Source organism: Pseudophryne corroboree, chromosome 3, assembly GCF_028390025.1.
Source record: "Pseudophryne corroboree isolate aPseCor3 chromosome 3, aPseCor3.hap2, whole genome shotgun sequence".
NCBI classification, from domain to species: Eukaryota; Metazoa; Chordata; class Amphibia; order Anura; family Myobatrachidae; genus Pseudophryne; species Pseudophryne corroboree.
Genome location: NC_086446.1, coordinates 781,357,096 through 781,368,373, shown reverse-complemented (window position 1 = coordinate 781,368,373; position 11,278 = coordinate 781,357,096). Strand labels below are relative to the sequence as shown.

The following is an 11,278-nucleotide window of genomic DNA, read 5'->3' as shown; positions in this document are numbered from 1 at the left end:
TACAGTAAGTGGGTCAGATAGAATATGTGGGATAGATACAGTAAGTAGGTTAGATACAGTAAGTGGGTCAGATAGAATAAGTGGGTTAGATTAGATACAGTAAGTGGGTTAGATACAGTAAGTGTGTCAGATAGAATATGTGGGTTAGATACAGTAAGCGGGTAAGATACAGTAAGTGAATTAGATACAGTAAGCAGGTTAGATACAGTAAGTGGGTCAGATAGAATATGTGGGTTAGATACAGTAAGTGGGTTAGATACAGTAAGTGGGTCAGATAGAATATGTGGGTTAGATACAGTAAGTAGGTTAGATACAGTAAGTGAATTAGATACAGTAAGCAGGTTAGATACAGTAAGCTGGTCAGATAGAATATGTGGGTTAGATACAGTAAGTAGGTTAGATACAGTAAGTGGGTCAGATATAATATGTGGGTTAGATATAGTAAGTGGGTTAGATACAGTAAGTGTGTCAGATAGAATATGTGGGTTAGATACAGTAAGTGGGTTAGGTACAGTAAGTGGGTCAGATAGAATATGTGGGTTAGATACAGTAAGTGGGTTAGATACAGTAAGTGGGTTAGATACAGTAAGTGTGTCAGAGAATAAGTAGGTTAGATACAGTAAGTGAATTAGATACAGTAAGCAGGTTAGATACAGTAAGCTGGTCAGATAGAATATGTGGGTTAGATACAGTAAGTAGGTTAGATACAGTAAGTGGGTTAGATACAGTAAGTGGGTCAGATAGAATATGTGGGTTAGATACAGTAAGTGGGTTAGATACAGTAAGTGGGTCAGATAGAATATGTGGGTTAGATACAGTAAGTAGGTTAGATACAGTAAGTGAATTAGATACAGTAAGCAGGTTAGATACAGTAAGCTGGTCAGATAGAATATGTGGGTTAGATACAGTAAGTAGGTTAGATACAGTAAGTGGGTCAGATATAATATGTGGTTTAGATATAGTAAGTGGGTTAGATACAGTAAGTGTGTCAGATAGAATATGTGGGTTAGATACAGTAAGTGGGTTAGGTACAGTAAGTGGGTCAGATAGAATATGTGGGTTAGATACAGTAAGTAGGTTAGATACAGTAAGTGGGTTAGATACAGTAAGTGGTCAGATAGAATATGTGGGTTAGATACAGTAAGTGGGTTAGATACAGTAAGTGGGTCAGATAGAATATGTCGGTTAGATACAGTAAGTAGGTTAGATACAGTAAGTGAATTAGATACGGGTAAGCAGGTTAGATACAGTAAGCTGGTCAGAAAGAATATGTGGGTTAGATACAGTAAGTAGGTTAGATACAGTAAGTGGGTCAGATATAATATGTGGGTTAGATACAGTAAGTGGGTTAGATACAGTAAGTATGTCAGATAGAATATGTGGGTTAGATACAGTAAGTGGGTTAGATACAGTAAGTGTGTCAGAGAATAAGTAGGTTAGATACAGTAAGTGAATTAGATACAGTAAGCAGGTTAGATACAGTAAGCTGGTCAGATAGAATATGTGGGTTAGATACAGTAAGTAGGTTAGATACAGTAAGTTGGTTAGATACAGTAAGTGTGTCAGATAGAATAAGTGGGTTAGATACAGTAAGTGGGTCAGATAGAATATGTGGGTTAGATACAGTAAGTAGGTTAGATACAGTAAGCAGGTTAGATACAGTAAGCTGGTCAGATAGAATATGTGGGTTAGATACAGTAAGTAGGTTAGATACAGTAAGTGGGTTAGATACAGTAAGTGGGTCAGATATAATATGTGGGTTAGATACAGTAAGTGGGTTAGATAGAGTAAGTGTGTCAGATAGAATAAGTGGGTTAGATACAGTAAGTGGGTCAGATAGAATATGTGGGTTAGATACAGTAAGTAGGTTAGATACAGTAAGTGAATTAGATACAGCAAGCAGGTTAGATACAGTAAGCTGGTCAGATAGAATATGTGGGTTAGATACAGTAAGTGGCTTAGATACAGTAAGTGGGTCAGATATAATATGTGGGTTAGATACAGTAAGTGGGTTAGATACAGTAAGTGTGTCAAATAGAATAAGTGGGTTAGATACAGTAAGTGGGTTAGATGCAGTAAGTGTGTCAGAGAATAAGTGGGTTAGATACAGTAAGTGGGTTAGATACAGTAAGTGGGTTAGATACAGTAAGTGTGTCAGAGAATAAGTGGGTTAGATACAGTAAGTGGGTTAGATACAGTAAGTGGGTTAGATACAGTAAGTGGGTCAGATAGAATAAATGGGTTAGATACAGTAAGTGGGTTAGATGCAGTAAGTGTGTCAGAGAATAAGTGGGTTAGATACAGTAAGTGGGTTAGATACAGTAAGTGGGTTAGATACAGTAAGTGTGTCAGAGAATAAGTGGGTTAGATACAGTAAGTGGGTTAGATACAGTAAGTGGGTCAGATAGAATAAGTGGGTTAGATACAGTAAGTGGGTCAGATAGAATAAGTGGGTTAGATACAGTAAGTGGGTTAGAAGCAGTAAGTGTGTCAGATAGAATAAGTGGGTTAGATACAGCAGGCCTATATTATTGCTGTAGTGCAGAGCTGTGCTCCATACACACAGATCTGGCTCAGCAATGACAGGGCTGTAATTATTACAGGTGGACAATAGAATTGTGTTTTGCATGAATGACTTCCTGCAGAGAATATGTCAGTGTCTGTGTGGCTGTCATTGTTCCCGGGCACTGTGGGCTATTTTACAGCAGGGAGAATGGTTTCCACAGTAACTTTGTTGTTGATACTACAAGTTCCTAAAACTGTTTTCACTCAGTCACGCAGGATTATCCATGGCTGGGCTGAGGGCTAAGAGCCTCTGTGGGACCCATTCCAAGCTCCCGGACATTCAGCACCCTGGTATTGGCCTGGGGGATCCAGACAGCCTTACGGTGAGGGCGATCTCTAGAGCTGGAGAATGGGAGGAAGCACTGGGGTCTCACCGTGGCTCTGGCTATAAGAAGTCTGCCCCACAGCGCAACCTCAACAGCAACCGAGGCAAACGTCAGGATGGTGCCAGACAGTCAGGCCACGTCACGGATATCGGTAATGCTGTTACTGGTCAACTAATTGGCTTTATTATTATTTTATGAAACGAGTAGATTTGTGTCGGCAGCCTTTCTGTAGTGTGCTCAGCTGCGTCAGCTATGTCAAAAAGAATGTATGCTGAGAAATGTTGCTGTATAGCGATATACAGTATCCCAGTGTCAGAACTGTAACCCCAGCGATAATGCTGTGTGGGCTATATAGGCTCTAGCCAAGGGCTGCACAGATAACGGGACATCTCTGGGCAAACTTTGGGATACATTTACTAAAGAGCACTAGTATTTATCACTTTTTTTTTCTAAAGGCCGAAGGGTTCAAAAACCTCCAAAAACATCAGTTTTACATAGCGCAGTAGAGATCATTGTCCTGATTATTTACACAGAATGGAAGGTGCACAAATCAATTTACTGTACAGGCTGAGACAGATGTGTGAAAAGAAGTTATCTGAGCAAGAACAACACAAACCCCCCCCACCAGCACACTGCCATAAACCAGTAATAAAGGGAGCATACTATTGTAAATAGAAGACAAAAGCCTTAGGGGTCTATTTACTAAGCATTGGATGTATATAAAGTGGACGGAAATATAGCACCCTGTAGCCAAATTCTGGTGCCAAAGAAAAGCAATGGAAGCACTTCCTAGTTGCTGCACTGTTTGGAGGGTCCCCCAGCAGCACAGAGTATATCAGGAGATGAGTGATGTGTCAGTGAGGACAGGGCTGCATGTGACAGGAGCAGTGACATGATGTGAGGAGGGGAATGGAGGCAGCAGGAAGCCACAGACTGAGAGGTATATAGTGGAAGGAGCAGGGTTCCCAGCAGCTCAGAGTATATCAGGAGATGAGTGATGTGTCAGTGAGGACAGGGCTGCATGTGACAGGGGCAGTGACATGATGGGAGGAGGGGAATGGAGGCAGCAGGAAGCCACAGACTGAGCGTTATATAGTGGGAGGAGCAGGGTCCCCAGCAGCACAAAGTATATCAGGAGATGAGGGATGTGTCAGTGATGACAGGGCTGCATGTGACAGGGGCAGTGACATAATGTGAGGAGAGGAATGGAGACAGCAGGAAGCCATAGACTGAGAGTTATTTAGTGGGAGGAGCAGGGTCCCCAGCAGCACAGAGTATATCAGGAGAGGAGTGATGTGTCAGTGAGGACAGGGCTGCATGTGACAGGGGCAGTGACACGATATAAGGAGAGGGATGGAGGCAGCAGGAAGCCACAGACTGAGAGTTATATTGTGGGAGGAGCAGGGTCCCCAGCAGCACAGAGTATATCAGGAGATGAGTGATGTCAGTGAGGACAGGGCTGCATGTGACAGGGGCAGTGACATGATGTGAGGAGGGGAATGGAGACAGCAGGAAGCCACAGACTGAGAGTTATATAGTGGAAGGAGCAGGGTCCCCAGCAGCACAGAGTATATCAGGAGATGAGTGATGTGTCAGTGAGGACAGGGCTGCATGTGACGGGCAGTGACATGATGTGAGGAGGGGAATGGAGGCAGCAGGAAGCCACAGACTGAGAGGTATATAGTGGGAGGAGCAGGGTCCCCAGCAGCACAGAGTTTATCAGGGGATGAGTGATGTGTCAGTGAGGACAGGGCTCCATGTGACAGGGGCAGTGACATGATGTGAGGAGGGGAATGGAGGCAGCAGGAAGCCACAGACTGAGAGTTATATAGTGGGAGGAGCAGGGTTCCCAGCAGCACAGAGTATATCAGGAGATGAGTGATGTGTCAGTGAGGACAGGGCTGCATGTGACAGGGGCAGTGACATGATGTGAGGAGGGGAATGGAGGCAGTAGGAAGCCACAGACTGAGCGTTATATAGTGGGAGGAGCAGGGTCCCCAGCAGCACAAAGTATATCAGGAGATGAGGGATGTGTCAGTTATGACAGGGCTGCATGTGACAGGGGCAGTGACATGATGTGAGGAGAGGAATGGAGACAGCAGGAAGCCACAGACTGAGAGTTATATAGTGGGAGGAGCAGGGTCCCCAGCAGTACAGAGTATATCAGGAGAGGAGTGATGTGTCAGTGAGGACAGGGCTGCATGTGACAGGGGCAGTGACATGATATAAGGAGAGGAATGGAGGCAGCAGGAAGCCACAGACTGAGAGTTATATTGTGGGAGGCGCAGGGTCCCCAGCAGCACAGAGTATATCAGGAGATGAGTGATGTGTCAGTGAGCACAGGGCTGCATGTGACAGGGGCAGTGACATGATGTGAGGAGGGGAATGGAGACAGCAGGAAGCCACAGACTGAGAATTATATAGTGGAAGGAGCAGGGTCCCCAGCAGCACAGAGTATATCAGGAGATGAGTGATGTGTCAGTGAGGACAGGGCTGCATGTGACGGGGCCAGTGACATGATGTGAGGAGGTGAATGGAGGCAGCAGGAAGCCTCACACTGAGAGTTATATAGTGGGAGGAGCAGGGTCCCCAGCAGCACAGAGTATATCAGGAGATGAGTGATGTGTCAGTGAGGACAGGGCTGCATGTGACAGGGGCATTGACATGATGTGAGGAGGGGAATGGAGGCAACAGGAAGCCTCACACTGAGAGTTATATAGTGGGAGGAGCAGGGTCCCCAGCAGCACAGAGTATATCAGGAAATGAGAGCTGTGTCAGTGAGGACAGGGCTGCATGTGACAGGGGCAGTGACATGGTGTGAGGAGGGGAATGGAGGCAGCAGGCTGAGAGTTATATAGTGGGAGGAGCAGGGTCCCCAGCAGCACAGAGTATATCAGGAGATGAGTGATGTGTTACTGAGGACAGGGCTGTATGTGACAGGGGCAGTGACAATATGTGAGGAGGGGAATGGAGGCAGCAGGAAGCCACAGACTGAGAGTTATATAGTGGAAGGAGCAGGGTCCCCAGCAGCACAGAGTATATCAGGAGATGGGTGATGTGTCAATGCGGACAGGGCTGCATGTGACGGGCAGTGACATGATGTGAGGAGGGGAATGGAGGCAGCAGGAAGCCACATACTGAGAGTTATATAGTGGGAAGAGCAGGGTCCCCCAGCAGCACAGAGTATATCAGGAGATGAGTGATGTGTCAGTGAGGACAGGGCTGCATGTGACAGGGGCAGTGACATGATGTGAGGAGGGGAATGGAGGCAGCAGGTAGCCACAGACTGAGAGTAATATAGTGGAAGGAGCAGGGTCTCCAGCAGCACAGAGTATATCAGGAGATGAGTGATATGTCAGTGAGGACCGGGCTGCATGTGACGGGGGCAGTGACATGATGTGAGGAGGGGAATGGAGGCAGCAGGAAGCCACAGACTGAGAGTTATATAGTGGAAGGAGCAGGGTCCCCAGCAGCACAGAGTATATCAGGAGATGAGTGATGTGTCAATGCGGACAGGGCTGCATGTGACGGGCAGTGACATGATGTGAGGAGGGGAATGGAGGCAGCAGGAAGCCACAGACTGAGAGTTATATAGTGGGAAGAGCAGGGTCCCCCAGCAGCACAGAGTATATCAGGAGATGAGTGATGTGTCAGTGAGGACAGGGCTGCATGTGACAGGGGCAGTGACATGATGTGAGGAGGGGAATGGAGGCAGCAGGTAGCCACAGACTGAGAGTTATATAGTGGGAGGAGCAGGGTCCCCAGCAGCACAGAGTATATCAGGAGATGAGTGATGTGTCAGTGAGGACAGGGCTGCATGTGACGGGGCAGTGACATGATGTGAGGAGGGGAATGGAGGCAGCAGGAAGCCACAGACTGAGAGTTATATAGTGGGAGGAGCAGGGTCCCCAGCAGCACAGAGTATATCAGGAGATGAGTGATGTGTCAGTGAGGACAGGGCTGCATGTGACAGGGGCAGTGACATGATGTGAGGAGGGGAATGGAGGCAGCAGGTAGCCACAAACTGAGAGCTATATAGTGGAAGGAGCAGGGTCTCCAGCAGCACAGAGTATATCAGGAGATGAGTGATATGTCAGTGAGGACAGGGCTGCATGTGACGGGGGCAGTGACATGATGTGAGGAGGGGAATGGAGGCAGCAGGAAGCCACAGACTGAGAGTTATATAGTGGGAGGGCATACCTCCCAACTGTCCCGATTTTCGCGGGACAGTCCCGTTTTTTGGGAGTCTCTGTGTCTCGCTGCCCTGCTTAGCAGGGCAGCGGTGAATAGACGCTCTGCGCATGCGCACAGCGTCTATTCACTGGATTCAGAGGGAGAGGGGGCATGCCAGCGGCTCACAGAGCGCTGGGCATGCCCCCTCAGTGATGGAAAAGGGGCGTGGCTCGTGATCGCGGGTCCTCCAGTGAAGCCACGCCCCCTTTCTTAGGTAACACCCCTTTTTCGGGAGCGCGTGTGTCCCTCTTTAGGTAACTGTAAAGTTGGGAGGTATGGGAGGAGCAGGGTCCCCAGCAGCAGGACAGGGCTGCACGTGACATGGTGTGAGTAGGGGAGCATAGTAACTTAGTAAAACTAGAAGCTACATACTGAGAGGAGAGAGGTACAGGACATTGTGCTCTGCTGCCTATAGCCTGAGTGCATAATATGTGAGATTCTGGTTTCCTCTGTTTTTAAGATACAGTATGCAACATATTAAGTGCTTATTTGGAGGTCCCAGGACAATGTCACACTTCCATTTGTGGTCACGGGAGGCATTTGATATGCGGGCTGTCAGGATTCCGACGCTCAGCATACGGGGATCCTGACAGCATGAAAACATTTTGTCTATTACTGATCTAAGGTGACGTTATGCTTTTAACAATATTATCGTGCAGGTCCTTTTGATTTATATATATATATATATATATAAATTCCAAAGGTCGGCACTCACGTCTGTCCCATATGTATAGCTTGCCACGGTGCTGCGTCGATAGAAAGCATGTAGGTACACCCAGAAAACGGCACTCACTGGTCTCACAAGAAAACACCAAACAACGTCCTCTTAACAACGTTTCGGGTTTATTTCAACCCATCATCAGTTATGTGTATCCTGATGATGGGTTGAAATAAACCCGAAACGTTGTTAAGAGGACGTTGTTTAGTGTTTTCTTGTGAGACCAGTGAGTGCCGTTTTCTGGGTGTACCTATATATATATATATATATATATATATATATATATATATATATATTTATATATACACTGCTCAAAAAAATAAAGGGAACACTTAAACAACACAATGTAACTCCAAGTCAATCACACTTCTGTGAAATCAAACTGTACACTTAGGAAGCAACACTGATTGACAATCAATTTCACATGCTGTTGTGCAAATGCAATAGACAACAGGTGGAAATTATAGGCAATTAGCAAGACACCCCCAATAAAGGAGGTGTTCTGCAGGTGGTGACCACAGACCACTTCTCAGCTCCTATGCTTTCTGGCTGATGTTTTGGTCACTTTTGAAAGCTGGCGGTGCTTTCACTCTAGTGGTAGCATGAGACGGAGTCTACAACCCACACAAGTGGCTCAGGTAGTGCAGCTCATCCAGGATGGCACATCAATGCGAGCTCTGGCAAGAAGGTTTGCTGTGTCTGTCAGCGTAGTGTCCAGAGCATGGAGGCGCTACCAGGAGACAGGCCAGTACATCAGGAGACGTGGAGGAGGCCGTAGGAGGGCAACATCCCAGCAGCAGGACCGCTACCTCTGACTTTGTGCAAGGAGGAACAGGAGGAGCACTGCCAGAGACCTGCAAAATGACCTCCAGCAAGCCACAAATGTGCATGTGTCTACTCAAACGATCAGAAACAGACTCCATGAGGGTAGTATGAGGGCCCGACGTCCAAAGGTGGGGGTTGTGCTTACAGCCCAACACCGTGCAGGATGTTTGGCATTTGCCAGAGAACACCAAGATTGGCAAATTCGCCACTGGCGCCCTGTGCTCTTCACAGATGAAAGCAGGTTCTCACTGAGCACATGTGACAGATGTGATAGCGTCTGGAGATGCCAAGGAGAACGTTATGCTGCCTGCAACATCCTCCAGCATGACCGGTTTGGCAGTGGGTCAGTAATGGTGTGGGGTGGCATTTCTTTGGGGGGCCGCACAGCCCTCCATGTGCTCGCCAGAGGTAGCCTGACTGCCATTAGGTACCGAGATGAGATCCTCAGACCCCTTGTGAGACCATATGCTGGTGCGGTTGGCCCTGGGTTCCTCCTAATGCAAGACAATGCTAGACCTCATGTGGCTGGAGTGTGTCAGCAGTTCCTGTAAGACGAAGGCATTGATGCTATGAACTGGCCCGCCCGTTCCCCAGACCTGAATCCAATTGAGCACATCTGGGACATCGTGTCTCGCTCCATCCACCAACGCCACGTTGCACCACAGACTGTCCAAGAGTTGGTGGATGCTTTAGTCCAGGTCTGGGAGGAGATACCTCAGGAGACCATCCGCCACCTCATCAGGAGCATGCCCAGGCGTTGTAGGGAGGTCATACAGGCACGTGGAGGCCACACACACTACTGAGCCTCATTTTGACTTGTTTGAAGGACATTACATCAAAGTTGGATCAGCCTGTAGTGTGTTTTTCCACTTTAATTTTGAGTGTGACTCCAAATCCAGACCTCCGTGGGTTAATAAATTTGATTTCCATTGATAATTTTTGTGTGATTTTGTTGTCAACACATTCAACTATGTAAAGAACAAAGTATTTAATAAGAATATTTCATTCATTCAGATCTAGGATGTGTTATTTTAGTGTTCCCTTTATTTTTTTGAGCAGTGTATATATATATATATATATTTATCTCTTCAACATTTCAAGGAATATTTATTCGGGTTTGGTATGATTATTCTACACTTAAGCTGTTGACAGCGTAATGTCGACCACATAACTTTAAACATGATGTTGGTAAAGTTCTGAATATAGGGCGTCATTCTGAGTTGATCGCTCGCTGATGATTTTTGCAGCGCAGCGATCAGGTAAAAAATGGCAAAACTGCGCATGCGTATGTGCCGCAATGCGCACGCGCGTTGTATGGGTATAACGAGCATCGTTGCTATGCAATGGATCTAGCGAAGAATCCATTCGCACAGGCGATCGCAAGGAGATTGACAGGAAGAGGGCGTTTATGGGTGGCAACTGACCGTTTTCTGGGAGTGGTAGGGAAAATGCAGGCGTGACCAGGCGTTTGCAGGGCGGGTATCTGACGTCAATTCTGGGACCTCCGTCGCTAGAATCACCGCACAGGATAAGTAACTACAGGGCTGGTCCTGTTTTGCACAAAATGTGTTTGTGTCACTCGGCTGCACACGCGTTCGCACACTTGCAAAGCGAAAATACACTCCCCCGTGGGTGGTGACAATGCGTTTGCATGGCTGCTAAAAGTAGCTAGCGAGCGATCAACTCTGAATGAGGGCCTGTATACCAGGAGACTGTAGTAAAGCAGTGACAGGAGCCCAGTGTCCACCAGGGGGCGATGTACTATATTGTGCTACAGTAGGTGGACCTATGAGGTCTTTTCTGCCATCACAATGTCTGTGCTTCTGGCTGGTGCAGACTGAATGTAGAGGGCAGCAGCTAGGACAGGCACATGTACCCACAATGATACTGCCGCCTATCAATGAGACAGCTGTAAACAAGAGGAGAATGTTTATTCATCTCAGATTTCTCTCTGGTCAGACCTGGAATCAGTGTGAGCCAGAAAATCATTAATTACTGGAAGGAATAAGACCTCTCTGCTCCGGTCATCCCCTAAGGATGTCATTGATCTGGACAAGTCAGTATACCTCAATGATATATCGGTTACTTGCAACTATTGTTTATTCTTAAGATTATCTAATCTTTCCAAACTTTCTATTCCGCAGACAGCCGTTCTCCTTCACCACCTTCCTTGGGTAACAATCCACTAAGAAGCCGCTATTCAGACTATGCCCCCAGGTTTTGTGCCCTATCATTGATATGGAAATGGTTTATATAGAGAGGCGATTATTGTCTGGCTGATCACATCCCAGCTATCTGACGCATTAATCTGATAGGGCAGGCTTATCATCCGCAGTCTTGGGTGTCTGTAACTGAGAAATTGTCTTTTCCAACTGTCTGTGTCTTAATGAACTTGTGTCCTCGTTATGCAGCTAAGAGATGTTTATAGCGAAGTTCCAATAAAGTGACCCTGAGAATAAAACAATAATTATCTATATATTCCAAGACTTAATAAACACATTATTTTACTAAATCACTGTCAAGAAGAAAACTTCCCGACAGAGACAGGACAGTGCATTGGTCTCATTGGTTCATTAACAGCAACGACCAGGGCTGTAACGTAGGGTGTAGG

At 46.6% G+C, this 11,278-nt stretch overlaps 1 protein-coding gene across 1 annotated transcript in view; it reads left to right on the top strand.

Annotated features, from left to right (window-relative positions):
• The first annotated feature begins 2,782 nt into the window (after positions 1–2,782).
• The window catches only part of LOC135056883 (EF-hand calcium-binding domain-containing protein 6-like), a 197,959-nt gene continuing 189,463 nt past the window's right edge, over positions 2,783–11,278 (top strand). Inside the window, exon 1 of the mRNA XM_063962626.1 lies at positions 2,783–3,042. Coding sequence (XP_063818696.1) covers positions 2,790–3,042 — 253 coding nt within the window. The 5' untranslated portion in view covers positions 2,783–2,789. The remainder of the gene's footprint in view (positions 3,043–11,278) is intronic.